Source organism: Hordeum vulgare, chromosome 2H (assembly GCF_904849725.1).
Source record: "Hordeum vulgare subsp. vulgare chromosome 2H, MorexV3_pseudomolecules_assembly, whole genome shotgun sequence".
Taxonomy (NCBI): Eukaryota; Viridiplantae; Streptophyta; class Magnoliopsida; order Poales; family Poaceae; genus Hordeum; species Hordeum vulgare.
Window position 1 is genome coordinate 156,181,928 of NC_058519.1, and position 22,315 is coordinate 156,204,242.

Genomic DNA, 22,315 nt, shown 5'->3' on the forward strand with positions numbered 1-22,315 from the left:
GAGTAGTTGCTTGCATTTTTGCATGTAGGAGTTATCAATAGTTTGCTATGTCGTGTTTAGGACATATTCTCGCATATATGCGTGGCGTTAGTTTTATTTTGCAACCCCACATATTATATATGTTTCCGGGTAGAAAAACTATAGAATTTAACTGTGCATTTAGTTTTGCCTTATGAGTAAGTTAGTGTACATGATATTTTTGCCATGTTGCCCTCTTGTCTATTTTATGGGATTTATTTCGTGCGTGATATGCATGAGTTGTGAACTAGAGATATGCTCTTGGATATGTAGGCTAGCCCCTGGTAATTTTGGTTGCAATAGAAATCCATGGTTAGGTGTTGTTTGATTGTTGTCAACTTGCTAGAAAATAGTGCTGATTGGGAGATGCTGAAATATTTCTAAGTCTGAGATCTGTTATATTTTGTTGCTGTCTTGCCATGAGTTTTGCTAGTGATCTACAACTTCTTTGGGGTTCGTGCAATGGAGTTATTTGTAGTACATAATATTCTCTAGCATGTTGTAAATATTCATGTCATTCGGTGCCATGTAGGATATAGTTTTGCTGCTGTCAATATGCTTCAGATCAAAAAGTGCACTGTCAAAAGTGTTATTTTCACCAAGTCTGAAACTGTGTGTGAGATGTCATTTTGTGAGTTCTTTTCCTAGTGATCCATGCTTCCATGGTAGTTTTTTTTAGCAGGGTGTTGTTGTGTGCATCTTGACCACTACCGCCTCATGTCTTGTTTGCGTGTTTTAGAGTTATGTAGCTTGTTGTTTGGGGGTGTAGAAAATGCCATGTAGCTGTTTTGGGCAGATCGTAACTATTTCTTGTGTAGCTTGTATTTGTTGAACCGTTGCTCCGTTTTGAACGTGTTATATATGAAACTTGCTTAGAATCTCGTGTAGTTTCATAATATGTTGTTGCCTTCTTGTCTTGGATTGCTTGTGGCTGTCGTTCGCAAACATATTGCATTCATGGCATCATATCTTGCGATGATAATATCTTTTGCACCGTAGCTCCGTTTGCATTGATCTCTATGTGTAAATTGATTGGAACGATGCGTAGAATCACGTGAACCACTTTATTTTGCTGTTTAACAAGTATCAAAACATGTTAGTTCAGATATGGACATAATTCTAATTTAATGTGTGAGGTCGTTTCGGAGATGCTATATGTCGTTTCCGACCTCATTTAAAATGCCTAGATAGGTAGCTTAATTACACTTCATCTCTTGCCATGTTAAAAACATTTTAAAACTATCGTGTACCTAATCAAGAGTGAACTAAATAATTCGGATGTGGAGTTTCGTCAATATGCAACTCGTTGCATATTCAGCTTCACCTAATGTGTAGTGTTTGATTGATGTGAGTTGTCATGTCATGCCTTCACAATTGAAACTGTTCATGCATCATATGTGAATTTCATCATGTCGTGCATGTGTCGTGGTGAATATGTGTGTTGATGCTTGTTTCCGGTTTGCTTCGTCTCGATAGAGTTCCGCAAGCGTGTCGGAATGTGAGGATCCGTTCGACTACGTCGGTTCGTCTGCTTCGCGGAGTCGTTCTTCTTCCAAGCGAGATCTTGGGCAAGATGATCATTTCCCTAGATACCATTACTATCATTGCCATACTAGTTATGTCGTTTCTACCGTTATGTCTCGCTGCCTACCATTTGTTAAATATCAGCCTCCCAACATTGCCATGAAAACCTTCAATCTTTCTACAACCTAGCTAACCACTAATTGGCTATGTTACCGCTTGCTTAACCATTTGATAGCGTTGCTAGTTGCAGGTGAAGTTGCTTCCATGTGATAACATGGGTTCCTTGTTATATCACCATATTAATGCTATTTAATTTAATGCACCTATATACTTGGTAAAAGGTGGAAGGCTCAGCCTTTCTAGCCTAGTGTTTTGTTCCACCTTTGCCACCTTAGTTTCGGCTACCGGTGTTATGTTCCATAAATGAGCGCTCCTAACATGCTTGGGGTTGTTATGGGGACCCCCTAGATTCTCGTTTTGGGATAAAACTCGTCTAGCAAGGCCCAACATTGGTACTATATTTGCCCAACATAATAATTCTATTAATACTGAAAAACATAGGGAGTTAGCGCTACCCGAGGAGTAATTCAGCATAATACAGGGAGGGCCGGTGCTGATGGTGCTGGTCCAAAACAGAGCCACTTACGGGGCCACCCGCGGCAACTCGGGGGATTTCTATCCGGCCCACGTACATATTGCTTATCTGTCGTGTTCTGAGAACGAGATACGCGGCTCCTATCGAGATCGTGGACACGCCGGGCGGCCTTGCTGGACTTGTTTTACCTTTCTCGAGCATCTTCTGCGAGGGATTCCGAGGATGCTTTGGGTTATCTCGGGGTTGAGGTTTTTCAATAGGAACCCAAGGAGATCACGGGTTTCCCTGATCAAGGTCATTCCGTCGCAGCGTGTGATAGTTTGTGATGGATTAGTTGGAGCACCCCTGCAACGTTAAATCTTTCGGAAAGCCGTGCCCGCGGTTATGTGGCAACGTGGAAACTTTGTTTAACATCCGGTTCTAGATAACTTGGAGTTAACTTAATTAAAATATGTCAACTGAGTGCGTAACCGTCACTATCTTTTTCGTGAGCTCCTTTTTCGATCGAGGACACGGTGGGGTTATGTCTGACGTAAGTAGGTGTTCAGGATCATTCATTTGATCATCAGTAGTTCACACCTGTTATGCGTAGATCACCCCCCTCTTATTCTTGTACTCGTAAGTTAGCCACCTCAAATAAATGTTTAGTCGCTTGTTGCAGCCTCACCACTTAAACATACCTCACTCATTAAGCTTTGCTAGTCTTGATACCTTTGGAAATGAGATTGTTGAGTCCCTGTGGCTCACAGATTACTACAACACTAGTTGCAGGTACAGGTAAAGGGTTACTTGACGCGGTCGCGTTGATTGTTCATTTGGAGTTTCTTCTTCATCATCATCGATCTAGGATGGGTTCCAGGCCGGCAGCCCGGGATAGCAAGGATGGACGTCGTTCTTTTATCGTTTGTTTTTGTCCGTAGACGGACCCTGCTCTTCTTCATGATGAATGTATGTATGGTACTGATGTGACTCTGATGTAGCTTGTGGCGAGTGTAAGCCAATTATTTATATACTCATCTTTTCAGTACATGTACTTGTAACGATATCCATTTTTGCAAAACAACGAGATGCGTTTCTATCCTTGTCGAGGTCCTCGCACCAAAATAAGGATAGAACCGCATCTTGGACGTTACAGTGATGCTCCTAGAGGAGGTCGCATACGTGCAGGCTAGAGGTAGCCCAGAACACCCTCGTCGTCTACCCCGCGCGCTCCTCCCGGAGGAGGCCGCCTACCTCCATGCTAAGATGGCGCTGCGCGTGACGAACGAGCGCGGCCGTGCTGCGCCACTGCCCACACCAGCACTGCCGGCGCTGGCACAGCCCGTCCCCACTCCGGCGTAGCCCGATCTCGCCGCCGCCGACGAGGACGCCTAGGATTTTTTTTCCTTTTTCATTTACAATGTAACCGACTTTCGTGGCCGGCATTAATGTTTAATTATGCTTGATTATTATTATTTACGCGCCGATAAAAATAGGTCAGGTCAGTGTTAGATGCACGCGTCGACCCAAACGCCGAAGCGGACATTTATGTACGCTGGGCCAATCAAACGGACAAAATCACCGTTTGTTTGAGTCGCCCTTTGGAGTTGCCATCCCTATCATGGGTTGCAGCTCTTCTCACAAGATTTTTTTAATGGTAAAAGGCTAAAAGAGAAGAAGATTCCGCAGAAAGTGAAAAGAAAACAACAAAGAAATGGAGAAAAATGAACCAAAAACGAAAATAGAACGCCCTCGCTCCTCCTGCCTTCAGCCACTCTGCGTCTGTGCCCCACCTGGATCCCTCGACCGCCGTCACACGGACACGGCTACACCACCCATCCAAATCCCGCATCTCTTCCTTCTCTTTCAGCGTGTCACCGCCCGAGGCCGTCAGCGCGCAACTAAGCATCTCGCCGTCCCCTTGCTCTCTGCGACAGCGCGCGCGATGGCCGTCGCCCAGGCCGCAGCGGTCGTCTCGCCGGTGGTGGCCGGGGCGGCGCCATCCGTTTCTCAGCGGCCGCCGTCCCGGGGACCGGCTGGAGCCGGAGGCGGGCTGGGGTGGCGCCGCCGGCCGAGGGGGAGCGCCGGCCGCCGCCTGGTCATCGCGGACGCGTTCGGCGGGCAGTACGAGGACGGGTTCGGGGATGTGGAATTGGTACGTATGGCGCGCTTGAATGGTCGCTCGCTCGCTCGCTCCACTAACTGGTATCCACATTAACTCGGTGGGCACGTACTCATTTGCGCGAAGAAAAGAGTGTGATATATCGCTCGGAGTAGCAGTAGTTTTAGGGATGTAAATGGCAAACAAGTGGCAGCCACAAGTCCCATTTATTTAGACTTTTTTAGCATTATAGTTCATTTTTCTCAAAAAAAAAAAAAATTTAAACTACTAGATAATAAGTGCGTTTAAGTGGAATTAAATGGGACCCAGTTTCCATCTCTAAGTAGTTTTGACGAAACGATAATATTCATGCGTCTCCTCTTTTTCGACTTCTGAACTTTTGCTAATCCTTTGTCGCGTGATTCACGTAAATCTAAAGTCACTTGAGAAGTGCACATTCTCAAATTTATAATCACATTATAACGACTAAAACTTTACTAAATGATTATTGTAATCCTCTAGGCCGTATGATTTTTAGGAGTAGCATGAGATCACCATAGTTGGATCTTTGGAAAACAAGACTACCCTAAAAACACTATATATAGTAGGAAAACAAAACGGGGTGCGAAATGCGATGTCATGACTTTCGAACATTGTAGGAAACCAACACACATGTGGAAATTTGCAGTATTTTGGAGAGCACGAGCATGCTTGCTGATTCTTAGTTGACATTAAAAAGACACTAATTCAGATAAAACAGTGCACCAGTAAGTCTGAAATTGCAATTTTTGAACATGCACTATTATAGTTCAATTTTTGGTTTGCATGTTGTATATGAAGCAACTTTGGAGGTGAGAGCAGTTGGATGTTGATCCAAAGGCTTAGAAATATGAATGAGATTTAAAAAGATACCAAGCAACTTTTAAATCTTTACGGAGAAAAGCGACTTATAATAGACAATCCCTTTGAAGAGAGAGAAAGTTCATGCAAAACATGAAAAGAAATTCAGATGGGAAATGGCATCTTGCCAGAAATCATACAAGAGTGAGAAAAAATCATAAAAGTAAGTAGGATGTATCACAATCCTATAAGATTCCTATGGAAATTATCTGATCCAAACGGGGCCTTCGAAAGATGGCTGAATTTCTTTTCAAACCAGGAAGCTTATGTGTAGACCGTCCCCTTAGCTTACCGTGGTTTGTTTCACTACTAGCACAATATCCGTGCGTTGCTACGAAACTATAAAATACAAAAAGTTAGGTCATCAATTTAGGAAATTGTCAAAATACGTTGGCCCCATGTGAAATTTGCTCGCGATTAACAAAAATACCACAAAAAATCATGCGTCAGACATTGGAGAATCTTAAATGACCATGATCCTTTGCAGACACAATATTTTGAATGTTAAAACATATGAAAATAAACATTGGTAAGTTGACTGCACAAGGTCATGGATCAGGTAGGATGATAAGGTCTATCATCATTCTGGAATTACAATATGTTTGCTCTCTTGTTATGTGATATAAAGCTAAAATTACTTAAGGAAAACGAAAACAACAACATTATATTGCGTTGGAATCACATTTTTGCATTTGTTATTTGTGCCTAAATGTTAGTCTCTCATGAATACTAATGTATTATTTATTTGTGTTTGGTCCCACATACGAGTACAAATACATTTGTTTATTTATGTTCATGAAAGATTGCTATTCTCAATGTGGGTAGGGATGCATTTATCTATTGATGAAGGTTGTTGGTCCTACATGTGAACTCATCATCAATTTCAACCTTTATAAGTATAAGTAGGAAAGATAATGCCTATGCCATATTTTCGATGGTTGTCCCTTTGACATGCCTTCATTTGCAGGAAATAATGAATTATTTCACTTACAAGGCCACACAGACGGTTCTCTATCAGTTGTATGAAATGAATCCGCCAGCATACACTTGGCTTTATAAGTAAGATGCTTTCTCCTTGGCCTCTTGCATGCAAATTGATTTCCCTAGTCTGACAAGTACTCCCTCTGTTCCTAAATATAAGTCATAAGTCTTTCTAGAGGTTTCACTAATAGACTACATACGGATGTATATAGACATGTTTTAAAGTATAGATTCACTCATTTTGCTTCACATGTAAACATCTAGTAAAATATCTTAAAAGACTTATATTTAGGTACGGAGGGAGTAGAATACTTCGAAATATTTCTTTGAAAATTATACTTCTCTTCTGTCAGTTACCTTGTCGTCAACGACGCAAAAGAGGGCGTACATTTCCTGAGGACACTCTCGAAGGTATCATCTTCGTCTCTTTGCTCCGAGGCTACGGAAAAGAAAAACGAGGAAATGCGGCAGTGCGTTCTTGATCATTTCTTAACCTATTATGTACGTGTATATGCCAGGAAAGGCAAGACCTGGCAGAGAGGGTCATGGTCACACGCCTTCACTTATACGGCAGATGGATCAAGGTAAATAATGCAGACAGATAGCCATTTCACCGGTTCTAAGAGCATCTTTAGCAGACCCCGAATAAATGATTAAACCTGTAAAAAATGCGTTTTGCAGTTTTAATCGTAAAAAAATGTGCAGAACAGAAACCGTAAAAGTGGTTCAATACGTAATTTTTTTAAGGGACGTAGAAAAGCCACATCTGAAACCCTTATTTTTAAAGGTGGGAAGGTCGATTCTAGGGGCCTAATATACCGGTCAAACCTCGTCGGAGCAAACACGCCGCCGCGGAGTTTGCCGGAATCCGCACTAAACTCGTTGGAATTCATCACCGCACATCAAAAAAGGCCGTTGAACGCCGCAACCGATAGCCGTCGGTTTGATTGGACGAGCTTGACCTCGCCGTGGCCTCCCATGACCTCAGCCTGGCTGTCGGAATCCTCCCGACACGACCGGCAAAGGGGAATGACTCGGCTGACGCGGCTGGCAACAGAGCAAGGCAATGCCGACGGACGACAAGGCATGGCCGGCCGGCGACAAGGCGTGGCCAGCGTGGTGATGGGGCGCGGCCGACGGGGTTGGACGAGGCCGACGTGGCCGGTTGGAGAAAGGGACGGCGGCCGTCGGACCGGAGGAAGGAGCTCTTTATCCCAGTTTTACAGTTTGTTCTACAGTTTCTGTCCGAACGTAACTAAAATAAACCTTTAAAATGCCTTTTTCTTAGTCCGTATTACAATTTTACAGTTTGCGTTTTTTACTGGATCTACTAGAGATGCTCTAAGATAAACATGGAATGAAAAATGCAGAAGAAAAATACTCATTTACCTCTGTTTTTCTTTTGCATATGATCAGAAATGCGACCATACGAAAATGTACGAGAGGATTTCCAACGAGAACCTGGAGCTCATGCGCGAAAGGCTAATGGAAACTGTGGTGTGGCCAACCGATGACACCAACACCAGCGACAAGCAAGATTGACGGTTACAGGATCGGAAATCAAATCATGTTGAGTAGGATGTGATTGCTTCACTCGACGATGTACTACACGTGGTGGAGTCCCTGCAGGTTTTGAGTGTTGATTTGGGTTACTCATTTGTGGATATAAGTTATAACCCTGCATTAATAGAATAGTCGGCGTACATTCTCTCGTAGGGGTTTGTGTGAATGTCACTCGATGATTTTTGTCCTCTGAACTCTGAGAAAAATGTCAGGACGTGTGGTCATTTTGTTTGCTCATGTTGGCCATTGTGCCTCTGTTCTCTATACTAAGATTTGTAATGAGCATTCAGGTTTACTGACCTCCCATTTTTTAAGTCTTGGCGATGCACAGCAGGAGACTAGAACAAAACGTTATGATCAAGATTGCTAAGTGTAAACGTCATGACAAAGAGAACCTTCCTTCCGGCCGAATGTCTGAAGGGAGAAGCCTGCCACATACCATACTTATACAATAATAATACCTGTTCCAATCTGCTGAACGAAGCAACGGTAACAGCTTCCTGTCTTCGACCATCGGAACAACATTTGGGCGGAGATATCCTCGAGCCCCGTGGCCTCTTTTCATGGTGGTGCCTGCTTTTGTCCCTAATCTTGGCCGGCCATGGCGATGCAAACCAAGCCCCGTCTCACCTGTTGGAAAGCTCGATTCATTGTTCATTATTTTGGAGCTTCAGATAGCTCCACCTCCACCAATGTTAGGGCTCCAAATCTGAGCTGCTCCTCTCTTGTCTTACATCTGTCTTCTCAGGAATTAGCAGGCCGGCAGTATGACAACCCGAGTACTGCAAGGCCACCAACGGTTGACCAAGTTGATACCCTCTTGGTTATTTCCAGCAACATGCATATGTGACAACTTCTAAGCTCTGCAGAAGTTGTTTCTGTTCCTCTTCTTCCTTCTTCCCAGGCTTTCCACCCCACACCACCGCCGACGCTCTTTCTCCAGCCATGAGATCGAGAGCCACGGGAACTTGCTTCATGGCTCTCCAGTTCGTCCTATTCTTCACTTTCAATATTGCCGGCGTCAGTCCTCTGTCCTTCAAGCTGAATTTCACCGAATCCAACTATACTGCGTCCACCGCAATCAAGTTCCAGGAGGACGCCTTCTACAACAAGGGGATCAAGCTCACCAAGGACCAGCTCAAAGACCAGATCACTAACAGTGTAGGCCGAGCAGTCTACACCGATCCAGTGCTTCTCTGGGATACCGCCACTGGCCAGTTAGCCGACTTCTCAACCCGTTTCACCTTCAGGATCACTGCCACAAACACAAGCGCAACCGACGATCCATACGGTGAGGGCCTAGCCTTCTTCCTCTCACCATACCCTTCTGTGGTTCCCAATAGGTCCACTGGTGGTTTTCTTGGCCTTTTCAGCAATGGGAGTGATCAGAATGACCCATCTAATGAGCTCGTGGCTGTTGAGTTCGACAGCCACGATGACACATGGGATCCAAAAGGCAACCATGTGGGCATTGACATCCATTCAATTGTATCCGTAGCCCACGTGGTGTGGAATAGTAGCATTAATGATGGTCGCATAGCCAATGCGTGGGTAAGTTACAAGGCCAGCTCCTTGACCTTGAGCGTCTTCTTGACGTACCTGGGGGATCCACAATTCAGTGGCAACTCCAGCTTATCTTATTCAGTTGATCTCAGAAAATACCTCCCAGGCAAAGTGGCCATTGGCTTCGCAGCTGCCACGGGTAGATTCGTTGAGCTCCATGAGATACTTTTCTGGGAATTCAATTCTACGGATTTGCAGCTGATGAAGACTGAGAAGATGAGAAGTGTACTGGTCATAAGCTTGGCTACTACCATAAGTGTCGTGGTCTGTTCTATGTGCTTGGTTTGGTGCCTTCTGCATTTTAGGACTAGAAGATCAAGAAATGAGAAACAAAAGAAGCTAGGGTATCATGAGTCCATTGATGGTGAATTTGAAAAAGGGAGCGGCCCAAGAAGATTTCGGTACAATGAACTTGTGGCTGCCACAAGGAACTTTGCTTTGGAGAGAAAGCTTGGAGAAGGAGGATTTGGCGCAGTCTATCAGGGCCTTTTGAAGGATCAAAACCTAGATGTTGCCATAAAGCGAGTGGCAAAAGGGTCTACACAGGGAAGGAAGGAGTACATATCTGAGGTCAAGATCATCAGCCGGCTGAGGCATCGCAACCTTGTGCAGCTTGAGGGCTGGTGTCATGAGCATGGAGAGTTTTTGCTTGTCTACGAGTTCATGCCAAACAGGAGCTTGGACACACACCTCTATGATAACAGTAACTTGCTAACATGGCCATTGAGGTTCAAGGTCACCGCAGGTGTTGCATCTGCCCTCCTGTACCTCCACGAGGAATGGGAACAATGTGTCATTCACCGTGATATCAAACCGAGCAATGTCATGCTTGATTCGGTATTCAATGCCAAGCTTGGTGATTTTGGGCTCGCGCGGCTCATTGACCACGACCGAGCCTCGCAAACTACAGTGTTAGCTGGGACAATGGGTTACATGGCTCCAGAGTGTGTCACCACTGGCAAGGCAAGCAAAGAATCTGATGTCTACAGCTTCGGAATTCTTGCACTGGAGATTGCATGCGGAAGGCGACCGGTTGTGCTAAAGGAAGACGATGACAAGGTTATATTGGTTCAGTGGGTATGGGATCTTTATGGAAGAAACAAGATTCTTAATGCAGTTGACAGCAGGCTTGACGGTGCATTTGAAGATAGAGATGCAGCATGCTTGATGGTTGTCGGACTGTGGTGTGCACATCCAGATTACAATCTTCGACCTTCGATTCGTCAGGTCATAAGTGTACTGAAGTTTGAAGCACCATTGCCAATCCTTCCCCCGAAGATGCCAGTGGCAATGTACTTTGCACCGCCAATTTCTCTGTGCAGGTTTTCATACACCTCATCTGATGGAACACTCAAGCAGCAGGAGCTGGAGAGGTCCAATGGTTATGGAAAAACAAGCTCATCCACTACAACCAATGCATCCAGTTCACCTCCTTCTGTGCGGTTGCCAGAGGTGGGCTACTAAGTCTGGCACTTCCTTTCTATATGTTCAACATTTTAACATTTTCGCTTTTGTTTGGTGCCGACTGTGTTAGAATGGCGCTAAAGTTAAACTGCAGAAATGTTGTAATTAACTCTGGCTGGATGCTGCCAACAGTTTAATTCAGTTACTTGTGTATAGATTGGCTACCTGTAGAACATAAGCAATGAAATGTATCCTGAGTGAGTTCATGATGTTCGCCTAGAGTGGTGTTGACAGTTGTTGTCTTGTTCATTCTTATGTAGCAAGACAATTGTGCATTTGTATTTGGATATTTCATCACATGGCGATACAAATTAAAATCAACTCTTGCCCTACATCAGGTGAAGGCCTACTCTCACGACCTACTAGCCGTAGATACAGTGAACAAACACCACTGAGAGTATGTCCTTCCTGCTTATCTTTGGTTAACTTCTTGTTGAACCATGTTCCCTTTCACTCCCTCAATAGCGCATTGAGATACTAGATGTAGATGTGTCCTATTTGAATCAACCTTACACTGAACAATTCAAGTGCTGGGATTGTTACCATAATGCAAACATATTTATACCCCCATAACAAAAGGAAGTAATAAACGAAGTAATTATATATGTACCCCATAACAAAAGGAAGTAACAAACGAAGTAATTATATCTGTACCCCATAACAAAAACGAGCAAATTACCAAATGAAAATATATAAACTACTCAAATGAAAAATAGTAGGTATAGAATTTTGTTTGCTAGACTCATACCAGAACACCAAACAAAAGATGAAGCCGAATGCTGTCTAAATTAAGGTGAAGTAAAATAAGATCTTAGGGCATCTCTGGCAGATCCCCTAAAACCTACTCCCTTCTCCCCGACTACAATTATTTAGGAACAGAGGGAGTATATTTAAGGAGCAAAAGTATGTTTTAGGGAGTTAAGCACTAGCTAGCAGATTCCTAAAGCGTATAATCCCTACAAATACAACTTTTCACTCCCTAAAACACAGCCGTTCTGATCAAATATAGTCGGCACACGCGGCTACGGACTATATTTGCTCGGCCGCCATACCCAACTCGCTGAGCCCACCCGGCCTATGCCACCGCTGCCACAGTCGCCGCCGTCCGCTCCCTGTCAGTGGAGTCGACCGGCGACACCATCCCGCAGCTCCGCCGGCCTCTCCCGCAACTCTATCGGAATTGTCATTTCCGCTGCCGGTGAGCCAACCATCAATGCAGCTCCTCAAGGTCGCCACCGAAGTTGGATTACTTCCGGCATCGGACCTGCCGGCCGCGGAGATGTCGTAGGGAGCTCGACCCCAAGCCAGCGCCGGCGGACGCCGCCAGATTAGGAGAAGAAGCCGGCCATTTTGGTCACTGTCACTGCCTTCATTCCTGGCGTCATTCGTCGCCTCCTCGCCCATGAACCGCGTGTGCGGCCACCTACGCAGCGTCGGCGGTCTCCTTCACCGCCTTGGGGGCCAAGTCGGAGTTCCATCATTGGTTGTTGTTGCCACAACCGCCGCCGCACAGAAGGTGTTTGTCAAAATCCCCCTATGCATTTTTTTCATATTTCATAAAAGAGAAGACTCAAATAGACCATTCCATTGTCAATGTTTAGATGAAGCGGTTGCCGCAGATGATCTTTGATGATTCTTCGTCGGATGAGTAAGAAGACGATGATTTTGAGTTTGTGAGTGTCGTGGTGCAATGGACGAGGATTTCAGGAAGCCACGGTGTGGTTCTTAGATAGGTCGATCGTTGTTTCTTCGAGACCGAATCATGGGTCATGATGGTCTCGTCGCGGATTACTTTGTATCGTATGTAGCTTAACCCCTATACTATTTTTGGCGTCGATTCAGGATGCATCGATCTCTCTTGAACACCATTGCAAAGGCTGTGGAGAGACATGATCCTTGGTTTACACTGAGAAAGAATGCAGCAAGAGTAGCAAATGAAGACAGAGGTTGGCCAGGTATGCTTGGATCCATTGATTGCATGCATTGGACTTGAAAGAATTGTCATGTTGCATGGCATGGTTGCTATCAAGGGCATTGCCTTGATCCAACCATCATTCTTGAGGCAGTTGCATCACATGATCTTTGGATTTGGCACACATACTTCGGTATGACTGGCTCTCACAATGATCTTGGTGTCCTCCAGCGATCTCTTTGCAAGGCTTGTTGCGGGTGACAATCCAGCCTGCAACTATGTTATCAATGGCAATGAGTACAACATGGGCTACTACCTTGCCAATGGCATCTATCCTCCATGGGCCACAATTGTGAAGACTATCCACAGACCAAAAGGTAACAAGAGATCTAGTTTTTCAACTTGTCAAGAATCTGCTAGAAAGGATGTCGAGAGAGCTTTTAGTGTGCTTCAACAATGATTTGCGATTATTCGGGGCCCTGCTGAGTATTGAAAGCCTCAGACCATGTGGAAGATCATGACAACATGTACTATCTTGCACAACATGATCATCGAGGATGAGAGAGAGGACCCGGAGGACTTTCGATATTTGTTCAATGACCACCCTGTGGAACCAGAGCATAACCCAAACAGGATCAAAGCCTTCCTCCAAGCACACCAAAGTATCGAGAACCATCAAGCTCAGAATCGACTTCAAGAAGACCTTATTGAGCATCAGTGGCACCTCCATGGCACTTGATTCTTGTGCTTTAAACATATTTGTTTGAATTCTTAGTTCATTTGGACCATATGTTGTGTTTGAATTTGAATGATTTACGATTGGAAACATTAAATTTGTTAAGTATTTGAATTGTGTGCACTTAATTATTCAAGTTTTTAATTTTCATGTTATGTAACTTTGAAAATTTGGGAAAACAAAAAAAAAGGATATGGGATCAGCTAGCTGCAGAATATTGATTCCCCTAATAAATTTAGTAAAGTAGGATACGGAGCACTTTTGCTACTTTTAGTATAGGGGGTCGGCTAGAGATGCCCTTGCATGCCCAAGTTCATTCCTAATAAACAGAAGCACCAAGTCATTGTGATATTCACTGGAGGTCAAATCATACTGAAGTATAACAGTATTAAACCACGGTAACGCTGAATACCACAAACTTGCCATGCCCAAAGCTCAAACTACAAAATTTGCCATGTCCCTCGCTTGCGAAGCATGTGTAAAATGTCAACACCATAGAATTCAGGCAATGTATAACTTTAGGTGAGCGTTCATGAAATTCGGAACTACAATCCAACACTTTGATCATGTACCACGAAATCAACTACAAATTGGGCCAGCGCACAATCCCAATCAGCATACAACTAAATTCTCGGCCTCAGTCACAATGCGATACTGTTCCGAGCTCGGAAGAAAGGTTTCATGTTTAATTTTGTCATCAGTTGCACAAAGTCACATGGTTTGCGAGAAACATTTTGTGTTTAACTCTAGCAGTGCAGTAGAATCAGCATGGGCATAAGCAAGCATACATCCATTACCTTTTGGAAGCTGCTTCTTCACTTCCTGACACGCTGCTTCTTCACTGTGAAGCGGTAGACCACCGGACCATGGCGCCAGCCTTCCGGGGGTGGATCCTTGTGCAACACCTCAATGTCGAACACCTTCCTGGCCTTCCCGAAGAATTTCTTATCCGTGCGTTTCCACCTCCTCATATGCGCCATCAGGAACACCACATCGCTCTTCACGAAGAACCGCAGCGTCTCTATCAAGGGGTCAACCAACTCCTCGTAGTAGACCACGTCCGACGCCACGACGAGGTCAAACCGAGACGCCGGCGCTGGGGCCACCACGGCCTCCATGGCGGCGGCATCGCCCCAGGGGAGCGGCACGACGGAGACGGAGCCGCCGCGGGAGTCGAGGAGGGGCACGTTGAGGGAGGCGTTGTGGCGGAGATTGGGGAGCGCGGCGGGGAGGTCGGAGAGGACGGTGTGCGCTGGGAGGGCTGCCGCCAGGGCGAGGCCCGCGGCGCCGGTCCCGGAACCGAGCTCGAGGATGCTGAGTGGGCAGTGTGTGGTGGGCGGGCGCGGGAGGAGATGCGGGGAGGCTGGGAGGAAGCGGAGGAGCGTGCTGGCGGAGGGCCAGAGCTGGAAGGTGAGCCCGAGGGAAGGGATGGTGCGGATGGTGATGGGGGACGGAAGCGCAGGGAGGTGGAATTGGTGGAGCTGCTCATCGGATGAGGGGGCGGCGGCGGCGGAAGCGGGGAGGAGGTTTGGGAGGAGGAGTTGGAGATCCTCGGAGTCGGAGTCGGAAGCAGAGGATATGGTGGCTATGTTGGATGGAAATGCGTTCGTGGCGTCGGAAACAGAGACGTTGGACGAACATGCGGCGGCTACGGCTGCCGCGGCGGTGGCTGTGGTGGCGGCCGCCATTATAGTGGTCGAACAGAGGGCTGGTTGCCCGTTTGGGGTTTTGACTAGCAGTCTAGCACCGTGGTTTTCCTTCTATTTCTCCCTTTCTTCGATGATTCGAGGACCTAATTGCAAAAGACGCCGAACATCAAACCGTGAGCAAGCACCAAACCAAAGTGTGGTTGATAGTTGGAGGGACACTGGTATCATCAGTCCATTACTTTTAAATTTAAACTATTATTTTTTTATTGAGTTGAACGAGGAAAAAGAGGATAGAGAATGAAAGCGAGTTGTAGATTAACATTCGGCTGTAGCACGGGCTTTAAAAAATATTATGAGAATGTAAGGTGGATCATGTATTAATAAAATAATGTTTCTTAGCAACTTATTATTATTTGTGTTGGCTATTAGATCGACTATGTATGAGACTGCAATTCCTTATAGCCTCCACTTGGCTATACCATGTTTTAAGAGAACTAATTTTGACCCACTGTTTGGTTGGCCGCATTGCATTAGCCGTATATAGGACACGTTGTTTGGTTGTGACCTGTATGAGGTGCTCTCATCACTTCTCACTAGTGGTGACCTTACCACACACGACCTTAAGAGTATCACTCCAAGCTACGAAACAAATTGCGGTTCATCCTAACTACTATCAAATAGCAGTACATATTATTAAGAACTGGTTGGCTGAATGGAAAAGTTCATCATTCATCATCTTCCTCTTCCTCTTACCTCTTCTACTTTGTTGATGTTCCTCTTCCTCTGCTAGTGTTGCATCCTCTTCTGCTGTTGTTGTTGCTCTTCTTCTTCAGATCCTTGTTTGGCCCTGTTATCTCACATTGTGTGCTCACTCCAGTCTTTTGGTCTTCCAGGCTTCGTTGTCAAATGCATCCACATCATGGCCATCGTGGTCAAGATCGTCAAGCGTCACATCCTCCTTCTCAGGCACCAGTTCATCAAAACCCCACTACAGGATTCAGTTATGCAGAATGTAACATGTAATAACAAGCTTAACCTAGGTGGGGGTAAGGATAGAATGACTTTTGATCCAGGATCTTGAGCATGTTCTTCAAAGCTATCTGGTCTTCCTAGAGGGTGGAAGAACACCTCGGCGACAAGCATTGCCAGCATCTCCTGGGTAGAACTTGCCATTAGGGATGTTGATGCAATGAGGACAACTCATACGATCACTGAGTATGTTAGCATCATGTGCTGACCCTTCCCAGCCAACCAGCACATATGTGAACTTCATATCAAAGTCAACAACAACAAGCACATTCTGGCTTGTGTAGTACTTCCTCCCCCTGAATGATTCATACTGTGGCCTCGACACTCTGGCAGTGACATGAGTACCATCTATTGCCCCCATCAATAAAGCTTTCCTCTTATATTCGCAATATCCAGATTGCAATCTTAGTTTCTTGCTTGTTCTTCATTTGCATGCAGGAAATAGACCCTCGTGGTCAGGTTGATCGTTCTCCGGCGTGGTCAATAGCCTCTCGGAGTTGGCTTAGCGATTGCTAAGGCGCGACGTCCTCACATGTACGTAGTCAGATCGTCAAAGTCTACTCCACCAAAAACGATAACCACCATCTCATCGAATGACACGGACAACTTTACCTTTATCAAGTGGTATCAGATTTCCACGTTGCTCGGTGAGATTTTACCAGATTTTCTGCTTTTCATACCTATAGTCCACGGAAAAGCCTAAACAATTAGGGTTAGATCATCATATTCGAACCAATTTGAGCCTTTGCATAGTCTTTTCAGTATTTTTCTTTGTTGAATTTGCGGTTACACTGTCGTGTCGAGTTGTTGGTCTTAGTGTCTAGTCCTTTAGAGTTTCGAGTTCTGTGCACATGTTGTCACGTCGCCATTGTGCCATCTTTCATTGCTGCCATATACCACCACCACGCTACCATCATCGTTGCTGCCATATATCACCATCACATATCCACCACCAATCCTAGTCCGAGTCCTTTACATATTAGGTTAATTTTGATATCCTCTTGTTTTTGGTTTCGCGTTTCCTTACCTGAGTAGGTGTCGAGAAAAAACTAGCACACTTTTCAGAGCACCTTTTAGGCCAAAATTTCGAAGGGTGAATTTTTCCCCTATCGTGTTGTTAGGCTTTTAGAGAGTTTTGAGACACTCGCCACCATAGTGATTTTTCTCGCAATTTTTGGTCGTCGCAGGCCCGAATCGCTCTCGAAAAAGTAGTAAAAAATGCGTGCCTATCTTGTTTTTAGTCCTTCGGAACAGTTTTGAGATCCTCGCCATTATAGTGATTTTCTGAAAGAAAAAAGCGCAAAAAAAAGGAGCGCAAAAAAAGAGAGAGAAAAACATAGGAAGAAAATCAGAGTGGCTCTTCCCTTGATTACGTGTAGCATCGTGATTTTGTTGGTGTTCTAGGCTCGTGTCTCTAGTACGGTCTAGCCTAGAACCAGCACGATACCGTTGTTGAACGTCCTTTCAACTTTGCATATTTGAACTGATTATTGCTGACCCTTTTTGCTACCATCTTATTATAAGCCTTCCCAACTCCACATACATCTACATCGTGTGTTTGACACCACGTGGAAATCGCTCTATCCAAGCTTTGAGAGTTTTGACTACACCGGTTGCCAATCACCACCTGCTGTTGGGTACGAACTGGTAAGAATTCGAGATTTGCTTGATGGATTTGTGACACACCACCACCACCACTACCACCATCACCACCACCACCACTTCCTAGTAGTATGTAGGTTCATATTCTTATGTGTTCCTATTGCTGCTAACCATGCCAGGATCACAAGACAAAGAGATCGACTAGGAGAGCCTGACCAACTAGGAGTTGCATGATACATTTCAAAAAATGATGGATGACCAGGTACACGACTTCGTGACCAACCTTGGAGAGGCCATGGAGAAGCTAGACGGTTTGGAGAAGACATTCGACACCAAGATGGACGCCAAGTTCAATGAGGTTCTTGCCCGTCTACCACCACCAGTTGCAGCTTCCGTCCCTCCCCAACCATAACAACAATGACAACAACGAGTCAACGAGGCTCGGACATGGTGGGACGAGCGCGACGTGTGCCTTCTGGCCAAGTTCAGAATTCTAGTTTTCTTGCTCCTGCTACTGCTCCAGCCGCTGCAACTAAGGTTTCTGTGGCTGAGCAGAATGAGGATTATGATGGTGACTGCGATGATGAAGGAGAGGTTGCTCCAAATCAACACCAGGAGCAACAACCACCACCACAAGCCGCAGGTCGTCCGCATGGATACAATCGCATTGGTAGGGCTACACCACCCCCTCAGGTACGGGATCATGACCATCTCCCTATACTTAAATTGAACATTCCTAGATTTGATGATCGATATGTTCCTGATATATATCTTACTTGGGATTTAGAAATAGAGCAACGTTTTACATGCTTGCAATTTCCTGAAGATAGATGTGTTGCTACTGTTGTTTGTTCATTCACTAGTTTTTCTTGTGTTTGGTGGTCTGAACATTGTCGAATACATCATGCTAATATTCCAACTACTTGTGCTTCTTTGAAAACCGCTATGCGTACTCGTTGGTTTCCACCATATTATCACCATGAATTACTTCAAAAATTGCAGCGTTTAAGACAAGGAGAAAATTCTGTAGAAGAATATTATCAGGAATCACAAATTGGTATGATTAGATGTGGTATTGTTGAGGACAATGAAGCTATGCTTGCACATTTTATGTGTGGATTAAATAGAGATATTCAGGCTATTTTAGAATATAAGGATTATAACACTATCACTCGTTTATTCCATCTTGCTTGCAAAGCTGAACGTGAAGTGCATGATCAACAGGCATTGGCGAAACTAACTTTTCTGCAGGTCGCACTTCCTCATGGATGCCATGGCCCTCATCTACTTCCACACGTCCTCCTGCATCCGCACCGCCTACTTCAGCCACCAACTCTAATAGAGATACCAGGAAACATGCTCCTGCCCCACCTTCCGCCAAGAGCACACCTTTCGGCCAGCACAGAGCTCTTCTTCATCCATGGCATCCACAGGGCAAACACATGAGGTTATCTGTCGTTGTTGCAAGGGTGGAGGTTATTATGTGAGAGAGTGCCCATCCAAGCGTGTGATGATTGTTACTGGGGATGGTGGATATGACTCCGCTAGTGATTATGATGAGGAGACTCTGGCTCTTTGCAAGTGAAGAACAGGGTCTATATGATACTCAACAAGAGACACCATACATGGCTGCTGACTACACTGACAGATATGAAAGCTTAGTTGCTCCACGTATTTTAAGTGTGTAGGTAACACAGGATGAGCAAAATCAGAGGCACAACTTGTTCCATACAAAGGGAGTTGTGAAGGAACGTTTTGTTTGCGTAATCATTAATGGAGGGAGTTGCAACAACTTAGCTATCATGGAGATGGTGGAGAAGCTGTCTCTCACCACCAGACCACATCCTCATCCTTTTTACATCCAGTGGTTCAACAACAACGACAAGGTTAAGGTAACACATATCGTTCGTATGTATTTTAGTGTTGCTGCATATTCTGATTTTGTTGATTGTGATGTGGTACCCATGCAAGCATGCTCCGTTTTACTTGGTAGACCATGGCAATTTGATAAAAATTATGTACACCATGGTAGTACAAATCAGTATAATCTTGTTCATAAGGATCAAAATATAACTTTGCTTCCTATGTCTCCTGAATATGTTATGAAAGATGATATTGCTGGAGCTAGTAAAGCAAAACAGAACCTACATAAGAGTGAAAATCAGATTGTAGCAAAGGAATTTGAGCAACACAATAATCCTAATAAACCATCATCTAGTGTTGCATGTGAAATTAAACTGAAGAGTGGTTGTTTACTTGCCACTAAATATGATGTTACTGTTTTGGATCTTACTACATCTGTTTGCTATGCTTTCGTATGCAAAGAGGTATTATTTTCATTTGAGGACATGCCTCCCCCTTTGCCTTCTGTTGTCCTTAACATTTTGCACGAGTTCGCTGACGTCTTTCCACAAGACGTGCTACCGGGATTACCACATATTAGAGGGATTGAACATCATATTGACTTAATTCCCGGTGCATCGCTACTCATCCGTGCACCATACTGTACCAATCCAGAGGAGACGAAGGAGATTATGCGTCAAGTACAGGAGCTGCTCGACAAAGGTTATATACGCGAATCTCCCAGTCCTTGTGTTGTACTTGTTCCTATTATTTTAGTGCCGAGAAAGGATGGTACATCGCATATGTGTGTTGATTGTAGAGGCATTAATAATATTACTATTCGTTATCGTCATCCTATTCTTAGGCTATATGATATGCTTGATGAATTAAGTGGCTCTACAATTTTCTCCAAAGTTGATTTGCGTAGTGGATACCATCAAATTCACATGAAATTGGGAGATGAATGGAAAACAACATTTAAAACTAAGTTTGGATTATATGAGTGGTTAGTTATGACTTTTGGATTAACTAATGCACCTAGCACTTTCATGAGATTAATGAATGAGGTTTTACGTGCTTTCATTCGACGCTTTGTGGTAGTCTACTTTGATGATATACTGATTTATAGTAGATCTTTGGAGGAACACCTGGATCATTTGCGTGCTGTTTTTATTGCTCTACGTGATGCAAGTTTGTTTGGTAACCTTGAGAAGTGCACCTTTTGCACCGATCGAGTACATTTTCTTGGCTATGTTGTTACTCCACAAGGAATTGAAGTTGATAAAGCCAAGATTGAAGCTATTGAGAGTTGGCCGCAGCCCAAAACGGTCACACAAGTGGGGAGTTTTCTTGGACTCGCCGAGTTTTATAGGTGTTTTGTGAGAGATTTCAGCACCATTGTTACACCTCTCAATGAGCTTACAAAGAAGGATGTGACGTATGCTTGGGGTATCGCACAGGAAGAAGCCTTCACGGTTTTGAAAGATAAGTTAACACATGCTCCTTTACTCCAACTTCCTGATTTTAGTAAGACTTTCGAGCTTGAATGTGATGCTAGTGGAAGTGGATTATGAGGTGTGTTATTATAAGATGGTAAACCTGTTGCATACTTTTCTGAAAAATTGACTAGGCCTAGTATGAATTATTCTACTTATGATATGGAATTATATGCTCTTGTTTGGACTTTGGAAACATGGCAACGTTATTTATGGTCCAAAGAATTTGTCATACATTGTGATCATGAATCATTGAAACATATTAAAAGTCAAGCAAAACTGAACTGTAGACATGCTAAATGGGTTGAATTCATTGAGACTTTTCCCGTATGTCATTAAACACAAGAAGGGTAAACAAAATGTTATTGCTGATGCATTGTCTCGTCGTTATACTATGCTTTCACAACTTGACTTTAAAATATTTGGTTTGGAGACCATCAAAGATCTATATGTGCATGATGTCAATTTTAAAGATGTGTTGGAGAATTGTAAAGAAGGAAGAACATGGAACAAGTTCATCATTAATGATGGATTTGTGTTACGTGCTAACAAGCTATGCATTCAAGCTAGATCCATTCGTCTTTTATTGTTACATGAGGCGCATGGAGGAGGATTGATGGGACACTTTGGCATAAAGAAGATAGAGGACATACTTGCTAACATTTCTTTTGGCCAAAGATGCGACGGGATGTTGAGCGTTTTGTTGCTCGCTGCACGACATGTCAAAAAGCTAAGTCACGACTCAATCCTCATGGTTTATATATGCCTTTGCGTGTACCTAGTGTTCCTTGGGAGGATATATCTATGGACTTTGTTTTAGGTTTACCTCGAACAAATAAGGGGAGGGATGTCATATTTGTTGTCGTGGACACAATTTCAAAAACGGCACACTTTATACCATGTCATAAAAGTGATGCTGCTGCTAATGTGGTTGATTTGATCATTCGTGAAATTATTCGCTTGCATGGTGTCCCAAATACGATTGATTCAAACCGTGATGCTAAATTTCTTAGACAATTTTGGAGATGTTTATGGGCTAAGTTGGGGACAAATTTTCGTTTTAGTACTACATGTCACCCCCAAACCGATGGACAAACTGAAGTAGTCAATAGATCATTGTCTACTATGCTTAGGGTTGTTTTGAAGAAAAACCTAAAAATGTGGGAAGAATGCTTGACTTATATTGAATTTGCTTATAATCGTTCGCTGCATTCTACTACTAAGATGTGCCCTTTTGAAGTTGTGTATGGCTTCTTACCTCGTGCACCTATTGATTTGTTACCTCTTCCATCTTCGGAGAAGGTTAATTTTGATGATAAAGAACGTGCTAATTTGATATTAAAGATGCATGAGTTAATTAA

At 44.1% G+C, this 22,315-nt stretch overlaps 3 protein-coding genes across 4 annotated transcripts; 2 read left to right on the top strand and 1 right to left on the bottom strand.

The window, feature by feature from the left end:
• Window positions 1-3,718: 3,718 nt before the first annotated feature.
• LOC123425641 lies at window positions 3,719-7,898 on the top strand. Of its 2 annotated transcripts, none has more exons than XM_045109339.1 (5): window positions 3,719-4,271; window positions 6,112-6,176; window positions 6,452-6,509; window positions 6,617-6,682; window positions 7,515-7,898. In XM_045109339.1, exons 1-5 carry the CDS (start codon window positions 3,831-3,833, stop codon window positions 7,638-7,640), a joined length of 756 nt encoding a protein of 251 aa, XP_044965274.1. In that variant the 5' UTR covers window positions 3,719-3,830; the 3' UTR covers window positions 7,641-7,898. The 2 variants fall into 2 exon arrangements, with proteins under 2 accessions (XP_044965274.1, XP_044965273.1); XM_045109338.1 differs by having other exon boundaries at window positions 3,720-4,271; window positions 6,085-6,176.
• Window positions 7,899-7,991: 93 nt separating this feature from the next.
• On the top strand, window positions 7,992-10,772 carry LOC123425640 (L-type lectin-domain containing receptor kinase IX.1-like). Its single transcript, XM_045109337.1, has one exon. The coding sequence runs from the start codon at window positions 8,607-8,609 to the stop codon at window positions 10,686-10,688; it is 2,082 nt and encodes a 693-aa protein (XP_044965272.1). The 5' UTR covers window positions 7,992-8,606; the 3' UTR covers window positions 10,689-10,772.
• Window positions 10,773-13,836: 3,064 nt separating this feature from the next.
• LOC123425642 (protein-lysine methyltransferase METTL21D-like) lies at window positions 13,837-15,080 on the bottom strand. Its single transcript, XM_045109340.1, has one exon. It carries the CDS (start codon window positions 15,022-15,024, stop codon window positions 14,152-14,154), a length of 873 nt encoding a protein of 290 aa, XP_044965275.1. The 5' UTR covers window positions 15,025-15,080; the 3' UTR covers window positions 13,837-14,151.
• Window positions 15,081-22,315: the final 7,235 nt, after the last annotated feature.